At 30.6% G+C, this 27,961-nt stretch overlaps 1 protein-coding gene across 4 annotated transcripts; it reads left to right on the top strand.

The window, feature by feature from the left end:
* The first annotated feature begins 46 nt into the window (after positions 1–46).
* Positions 47–27,961, top strand: LOC107444532 (putative defense protein 3). 4 transcript variants are annotated; one of them, XM_016058685.5, is made up of 4 exons: positions 47–205; positions 19,223–19,429; positions 22,444–22,657; positions 27,315–27,961. In XM_016058685.5, the coding sequence occupies exons 2-4, from the start codon at positions 19,237–19,239 to the stop codon at positions 27,379–27,381; spliced, it is 474 nt and encodes a 157-aa protein (XP_015914171.1). In that variant the 5' UTR covers positions 47–205; positions 19,223–19,236; the 3' UTR covers positions 27,382–27,961. The 4 variants fall into 4 exon arrangements, with proteins under 4 accessions (XP_015914171.1, XP_071039803.1, XP_015914172.1 ...); XM_071183702.2 differs by lacking the exon at positions 47–205 and adding an exon at positions 11,577–11,595 and having other exon boundaries at positions 27,315–27,957; XM_016058686.5 differs by lacking the exon at positions 47–205 and adding an exon at positions 11,699–11,977 and having other exon boundaries at positions 27,315–27,957.

Below are 27,961 nucleotides of genomic sequence, written 5' to 3'. Positions count from 1 at the left end.
AAAGTTTGCAACACTTTCATGATGCTGACCAATCGACAGGGAGTTCTTTCTTTTCTTTGAATTGGGTCATTTCGATAGGAGAGACACCTACTAGTAAATTGATTTGGTCGAGCACAACGACCCTAAACAAAGTAGTCCATCTCACTCTCTCGTCTGGTCTGACACATTCTCTTCAAGTTGTCTTGTACCCAACTGAAAGAAGAAAGTAAGTTTGTTTCTCCTTTGTTAAGTTTATAAAATGCGCTTTTTGCTAAACAAAGAGCAGTAACTTGTGTTTGGCATATTTATTTCCGCTAAAAAATATGCTAAGTTTGAATTGGATTTTAGAAAATTTGATGATTTAACGTAAAGGCTGCTCTTATTTTTTCCCCAGTAATAATCTATTTGCGAGTTTAAAGTTTTTGAACTTGAATTTTAATGATTAATTTAAAAACAGATTTTTAAGCACCAGACAAGTAGTAAAATTTATTTATTATTATAATGATTCTGAATTTTCAATATTTTAAACAGGAATTCTCAATAATCTTAATAAGTTCCATATTTTCAGATTTATATTCGTCATTTAATAAAGAATTTGAAAGCTAATGAATTTTAAATTGCATGATTTAAATCAAAAATGTTACAAATTTAATTGAAAAAAAATTTGTTTTTGAACACATTAAAAAATCTTGAGACTTTTTATAAAGTAATTTTGTTTAAAATCCATATTTTTTCCCCACGCTTTCTTTTAAACTCTTTATTTCACTAAAGTTTATATTGAAGTTAATTTATGTTCCATATTTTTGAATAAGACTGAGACTCTTTTAGAAGCGATTGAATTGTTTAAAATGAACGACTTTAAAAAAAAAATACTTTTTTACTAACAGTTAAAGATTGTTATTTCTTTGAAACAATATAAGATTCCTTTAGCACAAAAGCACATATTGCAACTTTAGTAAATTTAAACATCGTGTAGTCAGGCATTTGCGAGGGTTTTGTCTCCTAATTATGAAAAGGAAAAGTGTTTAGTCAAAAATAAATTTACGAAATCGTCTGCAACTCATCAGCTATGATAAACAGAAAAATAATAGCGTGACACAGAAAAATAATAACATGGTAAGACTAGGAAAACATTGAAATTTCACACTCTTACAAATACATTTCAATTGATATGTTTTTATAATTTATGTTTTTATACTGTTTTCATAATTTAAAATAGAAAAAAAATAAGCCTGTCCAATATTGGAATAAAACTTGAATAATTCTGAAAAGTTTCTCTTCGAATACTTCTTATAAATTTGTTTGAGACCATATTCCAATTAACTTATTTTTTGTGTTATTTTATAATATATATTTGTTCCTATTTTTTGATTTTTTCATCTAAGATGCTGATATAATTTTAAACATTAATAATAGTTATTTTTTTTATTTTTTAACTTTTGCAATAATAACGCACACACCCTTGCACTCATGCATACATATATATATATTTCAAAGATAACGTTGCAAATAAATACGTTTAAAACAAATTAAAATATCAGATGTTTAAATAAAAATTTTGTAATATTTTTCTTCAAATAAAATTTTCAAGAAATTCTGATATTTTTTTTTATTGATCATGCTGTTTAATTTTAACATGGTATGAATTGTAAAACTACAGTAAGTGATATAGAAAATTTCTATTAAATAGAACCATTCGAATAAAACCTAAAACAAATTCAAGAAGACTTTCAATAATAAAATCACAATTTGGGTTGGAGTAAAAATGTATGAATTTACAGTTATGAAAACATTTCTTAGTATACCTGGGTGCTTAATAAAAAAACTGTTCTAAATTTAAAATATTAAAAAGTAGAATAATTGAAGATTTGCAATTATTTCCAAAAGTCAAAATAATTTCAGCTGTTTGAAAATAAGAAGTTATTCACTTCCTAATCTTGTTTTTAATGGCAACCAACACTTGATTCGTATAATTGGGGGAAAAAATGGAAGATTATGATATCGATTTCAAAAGAAAGTGTTAAAAAAATTTGGCAATGAATTTTAAGAAACAGAGCGGAAATACAGTTTAGTCAGGTTGAACTTAGAATAATTTTCTAAACATGTGTTGATTCATGTATTATTGTTTCTCACACTCTATTGATTTCTCTGAAATATAACAGTTATTTGAATAATTCTGAAGAATATCTAAATTAAATTATAATATTTTTAAGAATTATGCAAAATATAAGTGTATTTATTTTCTTGAATAAATTTTTTAAGAAAATAATTTTATATAAATTTTTAATTGATTTGAGACGATTATTTTCTCATTTAAACTGAATTTCTTCACTTCCTTTGTTTGCTCACTTACTAAAAATAGCAATAACCTAAAAATAGTAATTATTTTTTTCTTCTCTTTTTTGTGACAAAAAATAAAAAACAGGCGAATTTTTTTCCATAAAATGTCTATTGAAAATATAATTGAACTAAACATAATTAATATAATTTGAATTAATTAGCCCATCATCAAACCATGATTTGACTATGACTTAATAATAAAAGCATCGTTAACATGAAATACGCATATATTTTTGTGGAAATTATTTTACTTTCCTCAATAGTCCATCTCTCAGTCAACTGAGGTATCGGCGGCTAATTTTTTTAAATTATTTATTTTATTACCATCGTTAAACGGCTGACCCAATTTTTCAGTTTACGACTAATAATATTTAAAAATTATTTTACTTCATAATCGTCTTTTAACAACATACCCAATTTAGGGCTTACGACAACCAATAACAAGCTTTAAATAACAAGCTTAAGCCCGTCCCGCCCCCGTAAGGGGGCATCCGGGGGCACTCCGAAAGTTCGAAGTGAGCGTAACAGTTCAATTACATGAGCAAACATATTCAAAATTTTCAAATTAGAGTTTTAACAAATAGGTGGAATATTAAATATGAAATCCAGAAAACGGTGCTACTTAGAAATAAACTAAGGAAACAAACATTACAAAGAAAATAAACAGTAACAATCAGAAGAGATATTGATGTCGCATCTTCAGTAGGGGTGCAAAGTTAATAAAAGGAAACAATTTCACATGGAAAATAAAGGATGTTTGTAACTCAGAATATAATTATGGTTGGCACAACAGTACTAAAGTTATCAAATTCCAGTAATTATTATTATTTTTTTTTTTTAAACAGAAAGGACATATATATACCATATATAAAAACTCTAGGAACACAAGTGATTAAAATTTTCAAAATGAGGAATCACATAGGGGCAGAGATTGACAAAGCATGAGACTAAAGCTCCAAAAAAACATTTTAAGAGAAAATTCAAGTAATAATCAAACCATAACAGGTAAGTTAATAAGCCGTGATTTAGGTGTATCTTACGACAACCAATGTTCTACTCCGTAGCTCTGTAATTTTGAACTTAATCCAGAGGACAAGGGAACATCTGAATTAAGTATTGGGAGAAATTTGACTTCGTGGTGGGCTTTTTGATGGAAATAACCTGCATTTGCATTACATGGGGAGGAAAACAACGAAAATTTCCCACGGTTGACCGGACAACAAGGGGACCCTGATTCATGATTTGTCTATCACTGAGGGCATTTTAGGTCTTCATTGTGGTCAGTGCGAGCCGGGGGCATCGTCTACCTTCCAGTGGGATTTGAATCCCGGTTCACCTCACTGGGAGGCAGGCGCTCTATCACCTGAGCCATTATGACTCTCTGGCAAAAATAAGGGCATTTATCCTCTGGGATAAGGAGTTAAATAGATGATATAAGGCATTTTCAAATACCTCGGACAATACAGCTTCAAGATTGAGCCAAAGTAGTGTCAGACTTTCCACAACCATTAATTACACGTCTTCAACTGTTGAAAAATCAAAGGAACTGTAAAGATCAAAAGAGGGACATTTTTCAAAGAACGGGACATCACTGCTGACCACGACAATTATCGGAAATGTTTGTATCAAGAAAGGTCAAGAGAGTACGAGCAATATGCAGTTGTTCTTTATCTTGCTGGAAAAAAAAACTACGTGTCTTAACTTATCTTAAATGGTAGGCGCTCAAAATGACCAGAATGTCAAAAAGAATTTATCAACTCATGTATCCAATTGCACTCAATGTCATTACTGTAGGTGATGGACCAGTAGGAGGATGTCGAATGCAGGTTTTTTTCAACTGTGTTTCTGTATAGATGGAATTTGTCTGCAAAGATAATGCATCTTCTTTCATGGTTCAAGATTGGTCATTGATCTTACTTCTGAAGATGCTCCTCTCTTTGATGCAGCGTCAAGGATTGCCACCCTGGTGGTCCATATTGCTGTAAACATTGTAGAACGGTTTGAGCACAAATTAATTATCTAGTAAACTTCTTCCCTTCCATACGAGTGGTTCGTAATATTGTCATGAGACCTCTTGTTGGTAAGCGTATAAGATGTTTGTCTTCTTGGTTGTTAGTAGTGGAGGAGCTCTAAAATTCAGCACATCTTTCTTTATGTGATTGTCTTAAAACCATCGATTCCATATTCTGTGGACAGTTAAAGATCTCTGACATCGTGAACAACAATAATGTTGCACTATAAATCTCATTGACAGTTGGTTATTTTTTTTTCTTCTTATTCGAAGTCAGATACGTGCTGGTAGGTATTTCTTCATATACGAAGCTTTACAAAAACTTTTTGAACGTTATTTTTGGCTTAAAAAGACGAAAATAGCACCCAAATGGTAATTTAGTATGAAACAAATGGTACCGAACCTCTATTTTAAGCGCCTTATAGGTGTTGCCACTGCCGCTTTCTTCACATGAATGTGCTCAAAATCAAATCATTTGCATATCACACTATGTTTCATATATAGTAATTTTAATGGCCATTAGAATATGTACCAAGAAATGTATAATGTGATTGAGAAATGCACATTAATCACGTTGCCCGATATTCTTTACCATTCTCGCTTAAAGGCTAAGAGCTATTGCTTGATATTTCCGACACTGATATTCTTTTTCAGAAAACGATCCTCTCCCAGAAGGAGAGAGCTTTGAATTGTAAGATGCACCACTCAATCTAGTCACTTGTGAAATTGTCTCGTAAAAAAAAGAGAGGCGAAAACACCCCTAATTACTATAAGACAACATAGGACATAACAATGGACATAAGAGTAAAAAAAGCAAATAATGATTCATAAGTAATTCGCAATATTCCTTTGAATTTTTATGGAATAATCTTGCATTTTCTTATAACCAAGTGCACGCCCGTAAAACGTGAAAGAATAAGAGTATAAAAAAGTTTTTCTGGCGATGAAAACTATTGAACTTGCAGAAATTAACATTCATTTCCAAAATAAAATGTTTCTTTTAGAATTTTTGAAATATTGTTTTAATTTTATAGTTTTATTTTATGTTGTGTAAGTGGCTATGATTTTTTTTAAAAGAGAAAATAGAAAAGCAAGAGAGAAAGAAAAATGAATTAAAACTGTATATTTCCCCTAATTGTTACTGTTGTGCTAGTTTTGTTCCTTTTAAACTGTTTGGGCTTAGCTTTCGCAGTGTAATTGATTTTTATCTTTGATGTTTCTAAATATGGAGTTTTTTTTTTTTAAAGTGTGACGCTATTTTGTCTATTTAATTTGAACATGCAAGAATTCCAATATTTAACCTTTAAAACAAGTTTGTTTGATATCAATTATTTTACGAGAAAACAGAAAAAAAAATATTTTAAACTAGAAATTTGGAATCTCCTGCTAAGATAAATTTTGAAATTGTGTCCTGCGTTTACACCATTTACATTTTTCTTTTGCACTATTATTACAATTTTGAAATAATAGAAATAATAACAACGATCAAGTTACAAGATTCTCTTTATCAAATAAAATTATATATCGGATTCAAATCAATTGAAAACTTTTATCATTTTTATCAAATAGTCATAGGAGTGTTAAAGGAGGCGAGAAATGTTAAATATGCTTATATGCGAGAAATGTTAAATATGCTTATATGCGAGAAATGTTAAATACCTATTAGAAGATACATAGCGTAGAACATTCTGGAATACTTATGGTTTCTTTCTGATAAAATAATATAATTTTGAAAACAGCACATTAATATTAATTGTTGGCTAATATTCAGGGATTTGTAAACAATCTCTATTTTCGCCTGATTTACGCTAAGAGATTATTCTGCATCGGATTTTGTCATTGAATGATAATAACAACGACGCGAAGTAAATTTAAGAAGAAAAAAAATTTCTAAAGCAGAAATAATTTTAGAATTTAAAACTAAAATATTAATAATCGTTAATTTTATTTATTATTTGAGGAAACATTTGTAAAGTTCACAATGTATTAAAGTTTTTATTCTTTATTTATTTATTTTTTTTAAAGTGGGTCTATCATTCCCCCAGTTTTTAAAATTTTTTGCTGTCGAAAGTTTGCTATATTCGGTAGGTCAGCCTTCAATGAATTTGCGGTCGGAACTTAAAATAAGAATTAAAAATTTACTCCAAATAAATTGGCTATCTCGCTATAACGAAGTTCTTAGGCTTTTAACTATTCTATTTTATACATTTTGAAGAAAAAAAAAAAAAAAAGACTAAAATTCGTCCTTCGAAAACGTTCATATTTTTTTCGATTTTCATTTTATGAAACAAATTGAAACTGCAAGTTGGAATTTATGCTTAATCCTAAATATGCTCTCAAATATACCTGTTTCTGGAATCAATCGCAGATTTTGTTCCCCCAATAACCCATAAAAAAGAAAGAATTTTATGTGGAGGGAAATAACTCGTTTCAAAGACTATTTTAACGAGTATTACTGCATTTTTAATTATAAGTTATATATTTTTGATCTTATTACTTTAAATTCAAAAATCTCTAACTTTCAAGCGAATAACGATATGTTCTTTAACCCCTTCTTTCTCGCTCCCGTGATATTTCCGGGCTGGAATGTTCAGTAGTAGAGCGCCAACGAGAATAAAACTAAATCATTTCTTTTGCCTGGAAAACATTTTATTTCTCATTTTACACACCAGATGGCAATACCAAGATATTTTAAAGATAATTGTAGATAGTTAGTTTATTTTAAACTAGATGACAGCACTAATCAAGTACGTGTCGGCAATCAGGGATAAAAAAATTGGCACTTTTATGAACGTTTTCTTGAAAATTAACCGATCGCTAAGGGGTTAACGAATTTATGTACCGGGGGAAGCTTGGTAAGCCCTTGTTGCTAATATTCGAAGGCCTGTAGAATCTAAACTGTTCAACCTAGTAACTGCCTGATTTAACCAAGACATTTATTGTTTAATTTTATTTAAGAAATGGCGCAGAACAGCTGACCCATTTCTGAGCTTACGATTATCAATGTTCAACTCCACACCCTTGTAATTTTGAACCCAGCCCAGAAGACAAGGAAATTCCAAGATGAAGCATTGAGCAATATAGCCTTTACGGAGGGTACTTCGAGGAAATTTGCATTTGCGTTACACGGGGAAGAGAACAACGAAAACCGCACGCGATTAGACGTACGACAAGGGGATTTCAACCCACGATTGTCTACCACTGAGGATATTTTAGGCAAGCACTGTGGTTTGTTCGAGCTGGGAGCAAAATTCGTATTTACCAGCCACCACTAGTATTCGATTGGGTTTCCTTTCAGTCAAATATATTTACTTTTACTTTGATTTTTAGGTTGTCAGTATATTATCTTCATCTCACTTACCTCATTGGAAAACTAAAGCACTTTTTATAAAATAATTTTTTTTTTCTTGAAAAAGTCAAATCTACTTGCCTTACCCCACTTGTGTACAAATGTTAACTACATGGTCTGAGACTCTCGTGGTCTTAAGACCAGAGTTGATTACCGGAGTATTTACCAGAGTTAATTACTCTGGAAGAACTAGCGCGTATAATTTAACTTCAGACTTCTTTGATTTATTTATTACATTTAACTTGTCTGAAACTCAAATTGATGCTTTTGATAAAGAAATAACTTTCTATTCCCTGTCAAAAAAATTATTTGCTGGAATTCTAACATTTCTATATGTACCTACAGAAGTGTAATTTTATTTCAAATTAATCGTATAAAATATAATTGTTACAATGAACAGCTTATTTTAAATAATTGTAAATTTCTACGTGAACATCTCACGAATGAATAAATCACAATTGGATTTGTAAACAGATACTTGATTTAGTTGAAGATTGCCTTCTGAAAGGAAACCATGCTGTGATAAGACCACCATTGAAGGGTTGGTTGGTTCACTTTGAAATATAATTGAGTGCCCGTCTATAGTTCAAATTGATTAGTTTGGTTTAATTAATTAATTTATTTTTTTCAGTTCTCGAACTTATTAACTTTGGATATTTAATTCAATATTTCCATTTTGGCATATAAACTAATTTAATTCTCGAACCTGCGACATTTGATTTTCATCCGAACGATTGAGTTTCCTTTCAGTCGAATATATTTACTTCTACTTTGATTTTTAGGTTGTCAGTATATTATCTTCATCTGATGTCTATTCAAAATAGACATCTTTTGTTCTTTATTTGTCAAATGCCAGTTACATTAGCCGTTAGGCCATTAGACTTCTTGCTTGCCAATAGCGTTGAAATATACAGGAAAAATCTGTCAGTGCTTCACACTCGTCCAAATGTTCTGTCGTCATTGGCCGTCCACTATCACATATAACACACAAAGGTGAATCGGCTAGTGCAATGCGAAATAAATGATTCTGCAGACAGTCATGCCCCGTTAATAGTCTAAAAGATGCAACTGATCCCTGGTGGTCAGGAATGAAAGCTGAGTTTGTTAAAAGAACACTCCAAGGCTTGCCATCGCAATCCCGAGTGGTAAAATTTCTAAAAGTCTTTTGATATATGAGTGATGTCAGCAGTTTAATGGGCTTTTGTTTCTTGCTTTAACACTCTTTCTCGGGGCAGTGGAGGGTATAGCGAAAAAAATTACAGAGAAGGTATTTAATGTTTTAAAGTTATTAGACATGACCTACATGTCCATAGTTTCTTCTTTGCTTTTGAAGGAATTTTTTTTATTTTTTTTTATCAAATTCTTTTTCTCGTTTGTGGTCTCGAAAAATAGAGACGCTGGGCAAAAGTCTAGCGTCGTAATTTTTTTGTGTTTAAAATATCGTTCCAACTCTATTTTAGATTTTTTATTGTAAAGATTAAGTATCGATCAGGTGATGAGATTTGAAAATTTCGAAATTTTGTGACTGTAAATGTAACCGCGAAAGCTAAGCAATCGTTTTAAACTTCATTTTTGAGCTCATCAGATCATAATACAACTGTTATTTCTTTCATCCAAACGCTATGCTCATGAGGGTCGTATGTCGGCGAAGTTATTTTATTGTCACCCTGCATAACAACATAAAAATAAATGTTCCATAACATTTTCTAAAAAATTTCTTGAAAAAAATTACCGTAATCTATTTTTATTTCTATATTTTTTTCCAGTCTGATGCGTCTCGGAGTACCAGCATTTTTAGCAGTTTGTACCCTGCTTTTATTTCCTCGGTTACAGTGCCATATGTAAAGCAAAATGTGTAAACTTATTGGTCAAATAGTGTTATTTTTTTCTAGAGAATCCTAATCTGTAATAAAAAAATAAGGGGTCATATTTAAGATTTCACGGAGGAAAATAGACTTTATTATTGTTTAGCTTTTAAAAAAATATCGATTACGCCTATTTGTACTTATATCCGATATATATATATATATATATATATATATATATATATATATATATATATATATATATATATATATATATATATATATATATATATATATATATATATATATATATATATATATATATATATATATATATATATATATATATATATAAAATTCTAATGATGGTGTCGCAGTTTTCCATTGTTGTCAGTGCATTTTTATTGGCCAGAAAATCATGTGGTGTGATCCAGTTTTTCCTCATTCGTCTCCTTATTGTTTTGGTTGTAGTCAGCATAAAATTAATAAAAGTCATACTTTTCTTTAAATATTTTTGAATCCCTAACTTAAAGTTATTTTCCTGTACTGCTATTATTACGCTTTTAATTCAAGAGTTTAAAACTAAGAGAATTGCTGTTTTCTTATTAGTATTACAATGTAAATCTGCCTTACATTTTAAGATAAAGTTATTTAGAAAGGTGGTCTAACAATTATTATTTTTGAGCAAATAACATTAATATACTGTTATAAATTACAGTTAAAGAGATCTGTTAAATGATTTAGAACTTAACGATCAGCTACATGCACAATGAGATGCAGACAACAACAAAAAAGTTGTTAATCTATCCTTCCGTTTGGTAAGCGAAAATATTAAATTAAGTATGTGAACTCATCAAATTTGTTTCAACAATATAACGTTATAACAATATAAATGTTATTTTAAAAAAAATGATTACTTAGAAAAATCACTTCTTTTTACCAATAGATCTAAATATCTAATATATATAATTTTCTTACGTGGCTCCCAAATTTTGGCTGTATTTCTTTTCCGCCGGTGGCAACGTTTGCTTTGTTTTGTTTACGTTACTATTTCTGTTACACGGCGAATAGACCCATGATTGCCGCTAAAAATGTCACATGCCAAATCTATCTGAGGTGACTCAACATATAGCGCTTTTAAAAACGGAAACTGAAATAACCAGAGATCATCAGCTGCGGCAATCTCATACTATTAAGCTAGGCAGAAGTGAGTAGTCTTTGTCGATAGATCTCTATTTTAGTATTTTGTCCAAAGCGCTTTTTTTCGCGAATTTATATATGACGAATTTTGATTTATATCACGAATTATACTATAGCACATTTCTAATAGGTTTAACGAATTACATGTCATTTATTTGAATTCAAATTTATTTTAATGACTTAGTATTTACTAAAAAGATGTAATTTTTTTACATGGATTTGAATGATTGTTTCGAATTCTTAGAATTTTGTGCATTTGCAATGTACCTAAGTTAGTAGCGAGCGAAGCGATTTTGGTGCGCGAAGCAAACCATATAAGATTGCGTAGCAATTTTCGGGGGTTGGCGAGCGTTAGCGAGCAGGGGGCGCAGCCCACTAGTATATATATATATATATATATATATATATATATATATATATATATATATATATATATATATATATATATATATATATATAAAATATGACCTTAAATCAAAGATGGAAAGAGGACACTTAAAATATAATTTACGTTCTTCTCCCAATGTTCTTTTTGTCCAGAAATATTAATTAAGCTTCTTTTCTGTGTCTCCGTATCAGTTAATCCTCCTACCTTCTTTTTGTTATTGTTTATTTGAAATGAGGGTGAGGTCGACTTTCCTGAGAATGCACGCAGAGGAATATGTAATTGCTTCGAAGAGAAACGAAAGTTAAACAAAAGCATGACAAATGATTTGTCTTCTTTTAGAAAGTTGTTTTAAACCTTTTATATTACATTTATTTTTTTTCAGTCAAGCAAATCGACTTTCAGGTTGCCAAACAGTCTTGTAGGTCCCTTTAATTAACTGTGTTAGCCTCTATTCTTATTAGCTTTCAATACAAATGACCTAAGTCAGTTTTTCCAAAGGACAGAAAACATCCAGTTTTAGATTGTAAGACCAGTTTAGTATTTATTCTTTTTGTTTAGCGTGATATATGTGTTATAATTGTTTGTCATGAACCTATCGAATGGAAAAAAAAAAAACCTTGAGGTCTTTTAAGATTTCTTCAGCAAGGGAGGAGTGTAGCATTGCGGACAGTATGATTTGAGGGAAAATCTTCCATCTTTCTCGATCAATTAGCACTTTGACTACAACGTAATTTAGACTTAGCCAACAAACGTTCTAAAAGACGCATCGTTAAACATCGAAGGTTATACGCGTAAAACAATTATATTTGTCATCAACCATAAGATAGCCTGCTGATGTTTTCCATTTAATTTGTAAGTTACTGTGTTTTCTAAAAGGTCTAGTGAAACTCAAATTTCCTAATCAGGTATGTTCATTTACTATTTTTTTAAAAACTTGTATAATTTTAAGAGTTTGATGCTCATGTCAAGCATTCCGGATTTCTATCGCATAAATTGTATTGTATTAGTTGCTATTGTGAATATTTCCCCTTCATGGAATTCTTTTTAAACAAATATTATTATTCATATCTTATTCTAAGGAAATATAAATTTTAAGGATTTGAAATTGTTTTGAGCTGCCATTTTAAACAATAGTATAATGGTAAAAAATTGTTTTGTCAGTCGAAAGGAGTTTAAAAGCTTTGGATAATAAAGGTATAATCGGCATATTTTTGAAAGTTGATATTTTTGCATTAAATCATTCAGTAGAATTGTTTCCAGTTAGATACTTTACAAACTTCTGAGACTTGTAAAGTATCTATCAATGGAGAACGGTATAATGCACAGAATATTGTGTAGCTCAGCATTATATTGCTTCAAGCTCTTTAATCAAAAGTATTTAGGTACGAAAAACATTTCCCGTAAAACTTGAAAATGTAGAAAAATCGCATTGAAATTTTTTGTAAGAAATGTTGGAAAATTAGTTTTTAAATTCAACTTACTTTACCTAACTACTTAATTACTCAACTTAAATTACTTTCAACGAAACATTACTCTAAAATAAGTTGATACAAAAAAAAAACTTATTTCATACACTGCCTTATTTTATTACAAAGTAATAATAATATGCTAAAGTAAAAAAGGGGAAGGAAACATTCTTAAGTAAGCCGTTCAATAACTGGAATTGTTTCCGATTTTTAAAATGTTAAAAACGAAAGTAAGATCTAACTTTATTCATCTAGAAAAACTGAATAAATCTGAGCAAAATTTAAAAATTAATTATAACATTTTTAGGAAATATGAATAACTTTGTGTATGAATAGCCACTGATTGAAGTCAATAAAACTTTTTATTATGCTTAATAAGAGAATCTTTATGAAGGTGATAAGGATTTTAGGTTCGACACAGGATGTCCTGACCAAGAATTCCATAGTGCTGCCACAAAGTCAGCCTCAGCTGTGGAAATGCAGGGTGTTCCAAAATTATCTTTACATCACCTGGCTTGAAATTGATTACAGACTGGAAGTGCTTAGGGCCACCAATGGTGCGCATGTTGAAGTGTACTAAACAAAACTTTATTAGTTGCAGTAATACATGTAAAAGACAGAATATAAATATCTTGTTTATTTTCGAAGTTATGAATTTTTGAAGTTGTAAAGAGAATTTTGGAACACCCTGTATTATGAGAGGGAGTACCATTTTCGTCGGGTTAACCGCTAGAGCGTTTCTCCTAAGAAAATGCAGATTTATTTCCTTCTGATCTCGTACACATGATAGGTTTGGAACTGGAATGAGACAGAATTAGAATAAAATTCATTATCATGATGGTTCGAAATGAATCATTCTTTGAGGATCGAATTACATGTTAAATGACGAATTTATATCCGCCATTGACCGAAAGTGCTCCTAAGCGAATAAGAAGGGAATTTTCTTTGAAATAATTCGAATGTTTGAAAATTTCTATCACTGATTTTTATTCAAGAATTGCAAACTCGAAATATGACTTTGCATCCACACATAAGTTCTTAGTGCTAAAAAACGATCGTGGCGAATACTAAAAAGCTAAATATTTATTTCTCTAAATTTTACAATAATTGAATTAGTTTTATTTAAGTATGCAAAAGCTACAATATCGTTGAGAAATGAAGGATCGAGTTCTATCTTGAGTAGCAGGGTTGAACTGGTCATAGACATGAAATTACGATCCCCCCCCCCTCTTGGACTTCAACTATTATGGTGGGTTCTCTTATAAAGCGTCAGCCTAGAACTCCCTATGCATTTAAATTTCAAAAAAAAGCATATTTAAAATAAAACCTAACACAGTTTTTGAAACATGTTTTATTGTAATTTGATTCATTCTTATAATTATGAATTAACTGTTGTTATAGCAGGTTATAGAATGAATCAGATTGAAGTCACTATTTAAGGAAAAATATTCCAGTCTTCATTTTAACTTTGTATTTAAGAATTATAGAACAGAACTCTCTACACACTAGTTACTTGTTAGGTATTTTAGAGATTCTGCAATGGACTAACATAAGTGATTTCATAATTCGTTCCAAAAAATCCAATTTTCTAGAATACGACATTCACTGAGTGAAGAAAAAATTTGAAAATGAAATAAAAAATTTAACTTGTTAAGGAAACCAAACCAGATTTTGTCCAAAAAAATTCTTGAATATGCAAATCAAAAACAGCTTTTCCGTGAAATCACAAATACTTCATTTTTTTAAAAAGGCTTCATATGTAAGAGTGCTTCTCTGGGCTCCTAGTTCGACCTTAGTAAATAATTATTTAGACAAACGAAGGTGATTTTTTCCGCAGGGGTAGTTTGTCCCGATACTTCAACATTTCAGGTTTTTTTTGGTTTCTCGAGAAGTGTTCAAAAGACGATTTGACTGACAACACGATATTCAAAAGTACGATTTTACGAGTTGCTTGAATACAAATTTTTGGAGATGAAGATAAGTATCTAAACATTTTACAAGACCTTTTGATAACCCTACTTATATGACTGTTCCTCGTTTCAATGTGCATGGAAATCAATAGTTATTATTTTTCTACCCATTTTATGAGTTTGAGTCTTCTCAATTATACCCTCAACTTCATTAAATTGTGTCTAAATACAGGAGATAAATAGGCCGAACTAAATAAGAAAGTTCAGTATTTTATCAAGCGAGATTGTAAAGGTAATTTTAAAAGACGATCAGTAAGATAAAACTGTCATTTAAGAGATTTGTCAGGGTATTCATCACAGTGAATATACTAAGCTAAAGGCTTAACTTAAATCTTCTAAAAACAGCACTTAATCACGATCACCATAAAGAATTCAATGAAGCTTAAAACCGCCCTTGGAAACATTTAATTTCACCGTCATACTTCAAATCAAACAACTAATAAAGAAATCTTTTGCAACAGGTTTTGCTTAACTTAACCTATTTAACCTCGATAATTGTTTTGGCGACAACTATCATTAACGGCAGTTTGTATTCTTCTTCAAAGCCAAGTGCTGGTAGAAAATCACGAAATCATATCTAATGACTCATGAAAATACTCCACTAAATAACACTATGGAACTGGTTTGACAAAGATAAAATCTTTTTCACGACCATACATTTCTTGGAAAAACGATAAACATCTGAAAATTTATGAAGCTATTTTTCTTTATAATGGTTGAATTGCATAGCATGATCGAAATACACTAATACTATTTGAAGAATTCGTAAATTTAAGACAAAAACGTCTTTCTGGAAAAGCTTTGTTTGAATTTTTGAATGAACATGTTCAGGCTTGCCTCCAGGTTCATGGCCACTTACTACTTCAAGTTATTCCAATTTACTGCCCTGTTTTTTCTCGTCTGATTGACTACATGATAATATTTAAATCCTGAGTAATCCCGTAAGGAGTTTCGTTAAAAGTATATTTTTGATAGCTGTAGTGACTACAGGTGGTTAACTGAGTGTAAACAATAATATTTTAAAACAGGAAAACTGTGCTTACATTATGTTTACGAGACGATATACGAAAAGGCTTCATGTTCAAGGAGGTTTGTATTAAGATTGCATTTAGATTTGCACGTAATTTTACAATTGATAATATTTTCAAGATTTTTCTTTATTTTGTAATTCATAAGAGGGCTTAAATAGGTTATAGGATAAGGAGGCTAGAGGCTTTAATAGGATCATGACATAAAATTTGTTGTTGCTGTAAGGATTGCCATGTTGTGAGTCTTAATTTCGGTTCTGTTTTCAGCCAAAGCTAAATACATTTACAAGTTGAATGGTAAATAGCACATGTTATGTTGCAAACAGTACAAAAATAATATGGGAGGACTTGTTTTTTAAGCTTAGGCGTAAATATAAATCGGAACTAGTAATCCAGAAGTTTTGTGACTAAAACTGGAGCCACCTACGGTTAGCTTTAAACGGTTTACTATCCACTAAATGCGTGTTTAAAAAAAATGAACATACTTAAAAGGCATGCTTTAGAAAATGAACCTAACAAAAAATGCTAATTTTTACTGTTCAACCCAAATTGAACAACTAATCGGGGAATTTCATACTTACTTTTCCTAGTAAGGCGTTACTGAGTATTTGAAATGAAAACTTTTTTAAACACTATGAACTTTTGAACTATGACATGAACTTTTTTTAAACACTAAGCATAATCATTATACGGTAAAGTACTATAGCACAAAGATGTAACTATCTAGGCAATCTCTTCATAGTCATACTACTAAAACATGAAATGGTTTTTGCAAACCTAAACTCGCGCAATGTCAATTTAATATCGCTATGATTAAATTATAAGATCCGTGACAATCTTGTAAAAACAACTATTGGTTTTTAAAGTCTTTTGAAAAAGACTGGTGCAAAAAAATGAACTAAGTGATTTAGACTTAGTGATTATGACTTCAAAATAAGAATTTATTTGCACCCGTTAGTGTTTACACTTATGAAATAAAAAGTTCACTTACGTAGATATATGCCGTAATTTTAATAAACACTCAGTAGCTTTGGTTTCATCTCAATTTTTAAGACGCACTTGTAGACTAATGGAACGGGAAAATAGCGCTAATGACAATAGAATCAAGGTAGTTCGCTTAACCTTTTAACCCCCTCCATATTACACTGTTACACATCAAAGGCTTGAAACAATATATTGAAAAGCCATTACTCAAAGCATCAAACTCCTTAGCATTGTTTTCAGATAAAGACTTTATACGTTTCTGGAATTATAATAATGTAACAGGTCAAAACAAAGAAACAACATATTGCGTACACTCTGGGGCGTTTTTCACCGAAAATGCCCTTTTGAACGATTCGAAGAAGTGGCTTATCATTATATTGCCTCAAAGTCTTCCTATTTTAATTTTTGGATGAAGAATGATAGTCAAACATATACCAAAAAGGAAAAATAATTTTCAAGCTTTACTCCTTTCCTAAAATGTGGAAAAGGCATAGTCCTTCGACAGAAAATCAATATATTTGCTTTTTTTCTTTTCTTTGATGAAGAATTGTGTCAAATATTTTTTAAAGATAGTTCGATTTGTTTCTTCAAGATAGTTAATAGTTTCCATTAGTTGGTTGTTTTAACGGATGACTTAAATTATTTGTAACTTTTTTTTTTTCGTGACGAACAAGATAACTCGTCTTCCAGAAATATTTGCTGTGCTCTATTGTTGTATTATTGAATATAGTTATTGATTGCAATTGGTTATTTTTAAAAGTAAAATAAACAAGCTTTAAAGGAAATAGCGTTTTGTTTCAAATTTAGTGCTACTGGGGAACTCTAAGCGCAAAGGGTGAGGCTTAAGCGTTTCATTGAAACTGTTAAAGAATTTTTATATTTGGGTGCTGTGCTTTGCTGCTGTACTATGCCTTATCTGTAAATTATTTTTAGAACTTTAAATATAGTCATAAAAATGTTTTTAATCTTCTAAATTTATAACTCTAATCTTAGTTACGGTGAATGGCCTGGTCATCCAATATGAAATAAAACACGTTATAATGTTTCTGTATGATGAAAATTGGATGGGTATTGAAAAAAAGTTTTTATAGCATCATATTTAAAATGTTTAAAATCGAATCCTATTCTTTCATGTTAAGTTAGTAAGTCAGGAAAATTATCTACTTTCTTTGTATGGATGTTAGAAGTTTTAAATCTTATACCCGTCTCAGAAATGATTAATCAGAAGTCAGTCGTATCATAGATTAAAATAAGGGTTTTTGATGATTTTATAGTGAAGAATAGTAAAATATTTTTAAATGTGCAAGCACATTTTAATTTGTATGCTTTTGTAAGTAGTAATAATGAAAAAAAGTGCAAGAAATCTTATTCAGTTTTTTTATAGAATTAAAAACGATTTATTTTGTTCAAACAATTTGTCTAAGAGAAGTTAATGCGTGAGGTCTTGACATGCTTTGTCAGTTTTAAGCCTTTCCCCGTTCCTCAATAGTTAAAATTATCGTCTGGCCTCTTTTTCTTTTCCTTTTTTTTTCAACTAACGAATTTTAAGAATGGCAGGTGTAATCATAAATGTTTTTTCTTTTCGTTGTCTGTAAGCAAGTTTGGATATATTTCCTCTTTCTAAAATAATGTTTCAAGTGGCTAGATATATTTAATTCATTAATAATCAATGACGTCATTAGCTTTTTTTTCTTTATAATAGAACAAGTGTCGTATTTATTTGTCTGAAATTGAATAGTTTTTTAGACAATTCAGCATCCGTACAATAGTATTCAAATATTGTAAAAAAAATTAGATTTATTAAATCTATGCTTTTATTTTTGTATTTCATGTACAAAATAATTATTAAGTCACAGTGTGTTTACAAACTTTTATTCTAAAACCATTTAGTCAAATAATACACGTAATTTAAACCTCTGATTAAAAATATTAGAATAATTAAAAAACTAGGCATTAATAAGTTTATTTTATTTGTTTCTTACTTACTTAAATTAAGTTACAAATTTAACGATTTGTAACTACACATTTCAGTTTTTTTAGACATTTAAAAAATCTAACCAAAGCATAAATGAATTTATTTTTGAAAAAATCTAAATATTAGAATATTTCATTATAAATACTAAAATTCAACTATGCTACAAAATACTAAAATTCAATTCAAGCTGAAGGCGATTCTTCCAAATATTTAGTAATTTTTTTCTAAACTTATTATAGAATTAAAATGTACAAAAAGAAATATTCTGATATTTTATGTCAAATGAAATAATATTTCGATACGATTTTTTATATTTTTATTCTTATAATATATATAAATAAATTGTTGAATTTATACTTGAGTTTCATCACTCTAACGCTTAAAAATGCTGCGAAATTTGCATATTTGACTCATTAAATTTGAAGTCTGTAAAAAACAAATAAAATAAGTGACGAACTTTTTAATTGTTCTAATATTTTGAATTTGGTAGGGAAGAGAGTATCGGCTCAGGCGACAAATTTAAGAATAAATCTTAACAAGCTCATGGAGCTTTGCTATCGGAGAGATGTATTATGTTTTGTAAACCATGATTAATATTTTTATACTAATATAGTTTTAACATTTACGTAAATGCAAAAAAGGATGTTTTTTATTAAAGGATGCGTTTTTAACTCTATTTTCTTTTCATTCTTAGATATGTGTAACTACACAAAATTTTCTATTACAGTTTTCAGAGCCAATATGTTCAAAGCTTCTCTGTCTGTGTTTCTCTTGTGCCTGCCCTTTATAGCCGGTTGGCCGACAGGAGCACCGAGCAAAGCATGTGAAGCTATGCTTCCCAAACACGGGCAGAACAGACCACAACCAGCCCATCTCTCGCCTTACACTTTAATACAATCAACAGACTCATACAGGCCAGGAGATCAAGTGATTGGTTTGTTACTTTTTTCGTATCTTTTAATATGATTTATTCCCCTTTTTTCAATTATAACTCAATCACTACAGATACAAATAGTGCTTCAATATCAAAAGTGCATATTTTATAAATTACACCTTGATCCTTGATTACACCTTGATCCTTACCTCATGATAAGACTACTGTTGTGAAGATATAAAATTTTGCTTCGACGTAAAAATCACTTCACGAAAAAAGTGATGGAAAATATTTATGTTTAAGACTAATCTATGTTTGATACCACTTTTGTTTTAAGATATCTTAATTACCTAATACCATGCAGATTTTGCAGAACACGAATTTCTCCAAGATAAAGTGCAAGAGTGAAATAATAGCATTATCAGTCCTTATATTTCTGGAAAAAAAAGCTCATAGGAACGTTGGTCGTTAATCTTTTACAGTGAAACAAATTTTGATTGAAAATTATAGATGAGTAGCCCCCTCTTAGAATCTGTGATGGTTGACTGTGAACTCTAAGTGCAAATAACTGTTAGTGAAATAATTATAGTGTAAAATAGTTATGTAAGTGTGAATAGTTATGTTAGTGCAAATAGTTATGCACCTATCGGCTTACAATATCAATTATTTGTCTTTAATTGTATTTCCCTTCAACTTCTGTGATTGATTTTTATAGCTTGCTTCTAAGCATATTTGTTTTATTCTTATATTTGTCATTATTTTCAATCCTCTAAATTCAAACCTTAGCACTCTCGTTTTTTAAAAAAAATATTTAAACATATCAAAACAAATGTAGCGGTATAACATTCACGATTCTCTTTTTATTGTAACCCTTACGAAATATAGTTCCAAACTTTTCTCCCACTCAATTTTTGTGATTCTATAAGATTACCATCCTTTAAACAGACTTTCAAGTTAATATAGCTATAATTAAGTAGAAAATTGAGCTTCTGATTAATTATTCTGAAACTTAAAAGCTAATAGAAAATAAGATAAATAATAGAGCAAAAAACTAAGTAAAAAGGACAGGGGGGAAACAATTTGGAGTAAGTTTGATGAAACCATAACTTGTTAAAGAAAAGAAATTATTCGCTTTACATCAATATGTAAAAAAAACGAGATTTAGATTACCTAATATTAACCAGACATTTGCTTCAAAGCAAACGAGCAAAAATTCAACATATGTTCTCCAATGCCTATGCCTAACGTTAATAATAAGTTATTTAAGCAAAATTTTGCATGGTGGTGGCCTGATGTTTACTATTTAATTAGTCACAAGAATGTCAGGTGGTATATGAAGTTAAGCAGCAAGAAAACTCTCAGAAAAATCGTTTCTACGTTGAACCTTAAAATTATTTCTTCGAATCATACTGTCAGGTTTTCGCTCAAAGTGAGGCATATTCTAACTAAGGAAGAATTTTTCACAATAATATGGTTCATTTTTGCATTATAACAAAGTTGCAGTAAATTTGCGAACGGTACTATTGTTCGTAAATTTGTTTCCGTGAATTGATAAACTATAAACTACGGGGAAGACTGCAAGCACCATATCCATTCTCGGAATACAACTGATATTCAATACTTTAGGAAAAAAAAAGTACTGAATGCAAAGAAAGGAAAAACAAAACAGCATTTATGCTTGAAATAAGATTTGAACACACTGACTGTGACTCGGTAATGCTGACAGCACCAACTGCATCTGAATCGAATGGATGGGGAAAAAAAAATTGTGAAACATAAGATAAGTTTAATGACAAAGAATGTTAGTTCTTTCATGATATTCGTAGGAGTTTTCACAATACAAGTTTATTCTTCAGTACAGCACTAAGCACAATCTGACCTATTTTTCGAGCAAGAAATTAATTATGAAAAGTTCTAAAAATTCATTAAGTTTCTACAATTTTAAAATTATGCCAGATATTGTTATGAACCATATTCTTATATATATATATATATATATATATATATATATATATATAACGTCGTTGCCGAGTGGAAGGAGTAAAACAGGTCTTAGGTCGGGAAGGAGGGTACAAAATTTATTTATTACTTATTAGACAACAGCAGTCATGAGAGTGAGTAAGAGTGCACCTGAAAAGTTGCGCTCCTTGGTTATATGTTAGGGAAAATCTTGCAAAGTAAAATCCGTAAAATGTCTTAATTTAGGGGAAGAGAATCTTAATAGTTGCTATTGGTTTATGAAATAGATCGAATGTTTCCCACACAGAGCAAAGGGAAATATGTCCTGCTTTTAATTAAATGCATACTTGAGCCAAAAATAGATTTAAGAACAGGATGTGGCTTTTAAAAGTGTGAGAAAGTATTTCGATTAGAATAATTAATTAGGATGAAGTTTTATAAAAGAAACTAACATAAAAAGATTAATTGAAGCTTTTTATGTTACATATATATATATATACACACACACACACACAGGATGATTCTAAAAAGATGGGAAAAATTTTAGGAAGCGATAGTACACACCCAGACAAACAATTTTTATCAAAGAATGCATGGTCGAAAACAAAACACAAAGGTGCTGGCGCATTTGGAAAGTTTTTTCTTGCAAACGAGAAAGATCCATTCCTATTACGAGTTTCTGCGCTACGTTATTTGTCGCCAAGCTTTCGGCCGTTGCAGGAAAAGTTCGCCTATCTTTTCTTCGCCGTTGTACCAGCATAGCCGCTGCCGGCCACTGTTTTGAACACTTATTGCAATCACATGCCATTAAATTTGCTTTTATAACTTAACTTCATCGTTCTTTGTGTGTTTTTACCTCATATAAGAACATAAACTTTGACGGCCTCTAGCGGTTTTGGGTTTTGCTTTCGACCATGCATTCTTTGATAAAAATTGTTTGTCTGGGTGTGTACTATCACTTCCTAAAATTTCCCCCATCTTTTTAGAATCACCCTGTGTGTGTATATATATATATATATATATATATATATATATATATATATATATATATATATATATATATATATATATATATATATATATATATATATATATATATATAATGTTTGTTTCAGTCTACGTTCAGGCTCCACCTGGAACACCCTTCAAAGGCATGATGGTGCAAGCCTACGATCCTCGATCTAACAGCACTATCGGAGACTTTCTTGAAGGTACAGGACTGAAAAAAATAACTGAATGTTCCAGTATGTCTCATGCTGACAACAGAGATAAAAAATCTGCCACGCTTGTTTGGGTTGCACCCCAGGACTCTGGAAATGTTCGATTCAGGTAAATCTGCTTATTACTAGTTTCTTTTTGTGGAAAGTATTTTATAACGTTTGTTACGCATTATTTTTAGTTTAAATATATCAAAATATTGTTTTGTTACCGAATGATTCTGAGTGTAAAAGTACTAAAAACTTGATTACATCTTTATACATTAAAAGTTTGTAAAAAATTTAAAGCAACGTTTGAGAGATATACATAGCATTATTATTATTGAGATTTATCATTATTTTAAAGATATGTAGATTTTCCGTTAAAAACACGTCGCCCAAAATTCATTTTTCGCTTAACATTGGGGAAAGATTCACCTCGCTTATAATACGAATGACCCCTCTCTCACTTAGTTCAACATTTTGCCGTGGCTTGTCTCAACCGAATATTATTCATTTAAAACTAAGGAAGTAGTTAGAATAAAAAAAATTTTTTTTAAGCATTTTGATTCTTCAACAATGATTCTTGTTCTTTTTTTAAAAACTAATTTATCTTTTCAATACTTTTTAAAATTAACTTTTACATAGTATATAATGCATGGTGGTGTTTAAAATCAACGTTTATGATGTTTTGTACACATTTAGAGAAATTAATTTACAATAAAAATTAATCTATTTGTCAAAACTCCGTAACTTTTTTTTAAAACTTATTTATTCATTCAAAAAACGCCACGTAGATATTTTTTTAATCTTCAAAAGGAAGCATAGGCATATTTAGGGATAATCATCGTAATACTTTTAGAAATCTTGTCAAAAAACACTGCATCTGAGGGGTCGCTTGATAATACTTAAATGAGAAAATAAATTTGTTCAGTCTCTGCCGAATTAATACGAAGATTGATAAATGCAGCGAAGGGATTAAAATCATCTAAAAGTTGCTAATTTGAGAATGAAGTAGAAAAGTTCTTAATGAAAAGCAAACCGATTCCATTCCCATGAAACCAATAAACTGTTATCAATTTTTTTCCTTCTGTTACTTTATCGATCTGGGCAATATTTGGTCAGAGTTAGAAAAAAGATTCACGTGAAATCACTTGAATATTCAATTGTGACCCTCAATCTGCATAGGTTTTGATTAAATGTTTCGAAAGGGTTCTATAAAAGGTATAATAAGAGCTTTCCTGACGGAACATCTTGTACAATACTTTCTTTCAATATCCGTACTACACTGAAGAGCCAAAAAAAACTGGTATACCTGCCTAATATCGTGCAGGGCCACCGCGAGCACGCAGAAGTGCCGCAACACGACGTGGCATGGATTCGATCAATGTGTGAAGTAGTGCTGGAGATAATTGACACCATGAATCCTGCAGGGCTGTCCATAAACCAGTGGGAGTAAGAAGGGGTGGGGATATCTTCTGAACATCACGTTGCAAGGCATCCCAAATATGTCCAATGTTCATGTCTGGGGATTTTGGTGGCCAGCGGAAGTGTCTAAATTCAAGAGTGCCGTTATTAAGTGCCATGTATTAAGTTCTTATTTTCTTTTAATTAACATGGTTTTTCGAAGATCTTTCTCTAAGGAAAATAAAAAAAAAGCCAAAGTTTAATTGCCTCAGACTTAGGCTATAATTTAATACCGTATTTGTCATCTTGCTATAAAGAGTTATTTGGGGTTTAGAACTGACAAATAAATAGAAAATTTAAAAGTTACTGAACATTTGAAAAAAATCAAAAATTTTGCAGAATTTTTCCACCGATATGAATATATTAAAATCGATGCCTTATTCTTATCTTTTGCGAATTTTTATTTGTCCAGATACCGCAGCATTAGAGTAAGTTTTTAAATATTAAAAAAATAGACCACAAACTCTTTTCATTTCCTCAAAACTGCGATTTTTTAATATTGACAGTTTATGCCCTTTTCAGTATAAACATAGAGGGCGCTGGCTAAAAGATAGGTTAAACTAAACCAAACAGTTATGAGTAAATGTTGCAAATTCATATAAGTTATGAAAAGGGGATATTATTCGCAAAAAGCATAATAGAATACCTACGAGTGACGTAATGTAAATATCTCGATCCTAAATTTTTGTTGAAAAGTGGAATTTGCTTACGTTAGCAACTGTTTTTTCCATTCTATTTCGAGTAAGTCAAGCTCGTCAAGCATCAATTCCCTTAAATGACACACGCTATATTCTTTCACGAATATTTCAATTCTCTCTTTATATATTTTTTCACTTAACACAAAGAGATAGACTCGAAGACACGTGGAATATAAACCAATTATGCATCGAAGTTGCCATTTACACAAAACAAAAATATATCACGGTTACAATAAAATACATAAACAAATAATAAATCTAAGTTAAGTAAAAGACGCAGACGAGAAAGAATTCTATTTCAACAAATTTGATGCGTGATACGCCGCTGTATTTAAATGCTAAGCTCGTAAGCCAAGCTCGTCAAGCATCAATTCCCTTAAATGACACACGCTATATTCTTTCACGAATATTTCAATTCTCTCTTTATATATTTTTTCACTTAACACAAAGAGATAGACTCGAAGACACGTGGAATATAAACCAATTATGCATCGAAGTTGCCATTTACACAAAACAAAAATATATCACGGTTACAATAAAATACATAAACAAATAATAAATCTAAGTTAAGTACAGGGCGTAGACAAGAAAGAATTCTATTTCAACAAATTTGATGCGTGATACGCCGCTGTATTTAAATGCTAAGCTCGTAAGCCAAGCTCGTCAAGCATCAATTCCCTTAAATGACACACGCTATATTCTTTCACGAATATTTCAATTCTCTCTTTATATATTTTTTCACTTAACACAAAGAGATAGACTCGAAGACACGTGGAATATAAACCAATTATGCATCGAAGTTGCCATTTACACAAAACAAAAATATATCACGGTTACAATAAAATACATAAACAAATAATAAATCTAAGTTAAGTAAAAGACGCAGACGAGAAAGAATTCTATTTCAACAAATTTGATGCGTGATACGCCGCTGTATTTAAATGCTAAGCTCGTAAGCCAAGCTCGTCAAGCATCAATTCCATTAAATGACACACGCTATATTCTTTCACGAATATTTCAATTCTCTCTTTATATATTTTTTCACTTAACACAAAGAGATAGACTCGAAGACACGTGGAATATAAACCAATTATGCATCGAAGTTGCCATTTACACAAAACAAAAATATATCACGGTTACAATAAAATACATAAACAAATAATAAATCTAAGTTAAGTAAAAGACGCAGACGAGAAAGAATTCTATTTCAACAAATTTGATGCGTGATACGCCGCTGTATTTAAATGCTAAGCTCGTAAGCCAAGCTCGTCAAGCATCAATTCCCTTAAATGACACACGCTATATTCTTTCACGAATATTTCAATTCTCTCTCTCTATATTTTTTCACTTAACACAAAGAGATAGACTCGAAGACACGTGGAATATAAACCAATTATGCATCGAAGTTGCCATTTACACAAAACAAAAATATATCACGGTTACAATAAAATACATAAACAAATAATAAATCTAAGTTAAGTACAGGGCGTAGACAAGAAAGAATTCTATTTTAACAAATTTGATGCGTGATGCGCAGCTGTATTTAATTAACTTCACGTTAATTACCATTCTAACTTGTGTGGAGAAACGCAGCTCAACTTAAACGAGCCACGATGACTCAGGAGATAGAGCGTTCGCCTTCCAATGAGGTGAACCGGGGTTCGATCCCGGCGATGGCTGGTTGATACGAATTCCGCATTCGGCTTGCACCGACCACAGTGCTGAAGAGAAATATCCTCAGGGGTAGACGGATCATGGGTGAGAGTTCCCTTGCCGCCAGGCTAACCGTGGGAGGTTCTCGTGGACTTCCTCTCCATGTATCGCAAATGCGGGTTAGTTCCATCAAAAAAGTTCGCCACGATGGCAAATTTCTCCCAATGCTAGATCCAGGAGTTCCCTTGTCTTCTGAATTGGGCTCAAAATTACAAAGCTGTGGAGTTTAACATTAGTAGTCGTAGACCCAAATTGGATCGGCTGTTCAACGACGGTTATATATATAAAAAAAATGAAAAAACTAACAGCTGGCGTCATTGGTCACATGTGTGGGTATCAGTGATCTTCTTAAGGGGCAAATACCCAATTTCAATTACAGAGCCTTCGAAAAACTGCCTTGAAAAAGCTTTTTGTTTTAAATAATTAATTGAGAAAAAAAAATGAAAAAAATAACAGCTGGCGTCATTGGTCACATGTGTGGGTATCAGTGATCTTCTTAAGGGGCAAATACCCAATTTCAATTATAGAGCCTTCGAAAAACTGCCTCGAAAAAACTTTTTGTTTTAAATAATTAATTGAGACTATTTAAAAGTAAACGAACGAAATAATTCTATATACACCTTTTTTTTGCATATTAAATAACTAAATTTTTTCCAATTAGTGCCAAGTTATTGACGAAAAAATTTTTTTTTTCTTTATATAGATACCCGTTTTTGAAAGTAGGCTACATTCTAAGTTAGTTAATAGCTTTTTCAAACAAGTAATAAAAAATTTATATTTTTGGTAAATAGTAATAATACGAAACTGTGCAATTACTTCAACTCTTGCGAAATTCTGAAATGTATTTTTTTCTACTGTTATGTAATTTTAAAATTTTTCGCATTCTTACCTAATTTCACTTTGTTTTTTTAGAGCTACTATTGTTCAGCAGTTCAATACATTTTACCACGGCCTGTCTGCCGCTGTACAAAGAGTTTGAATGACTCGGAGAAAGCGTAAAGGCTTTAAATATGAAAGTAATTTGGTTACAAAGAAAAGAATACCATGAATATAATTAAGAAATGATTGAATGGACTCTAAACGTAAAATCAGAAATGAGTACAATATTATTCACATTTTGAAAGTAAACACCCATTCTTGCTCTTTGTGATTGTTCAAAGTGTCTATTAGTTGTAAAGAAAAGTTTCATCATAACAAATTGTTCCTGAGAAGAATATTAAATGTAATTGTGAACTATTTTTCATGACCTATTTTTTTAAAATTCACGCGGAAGAATTCGGATAACTTTTAAAAACAATAACATTAAAGGTTTTATGCGAGAGAAATTTTCTATTTTCATGTTTGTATACAAGTTATATTTCTAAAACTTTATGAAACTTCACACATTTAATGTATAGTTGCTTCAATATCATCTGAGGTCCGTCACTTTTCAATCGAGTAATCGACTTAGAAAATGACTCTTTATAAAAATATTTCACAATATTCATCGACATTATACTGTATTTTTTTAAAGTTGTTGATTAATGCTTATTTTTGAACAATAAAATCATTTTGAAAAA

The sequence above is a fragment of the Parasteatoda tepidariorum genome, chromosome 7 (genome assembly GCF_982258835.1).
Source record: "Parasteatoda tepidariorum strain Cologne lab strain chromosome 7, Ptep-v5.0, whole genome shotgun sequence".
Taxonomy (NCBI): domain Eukaryota; kingdom Metazoa; phylum Arthropoda; class Arachnida; order Araneae; family Theridiidae; genus Parasteatoda; species Parasteatoda tepidariorum.
This window is presented reverse-complemented; position numbering and strand designations above follow the sequence as displayed.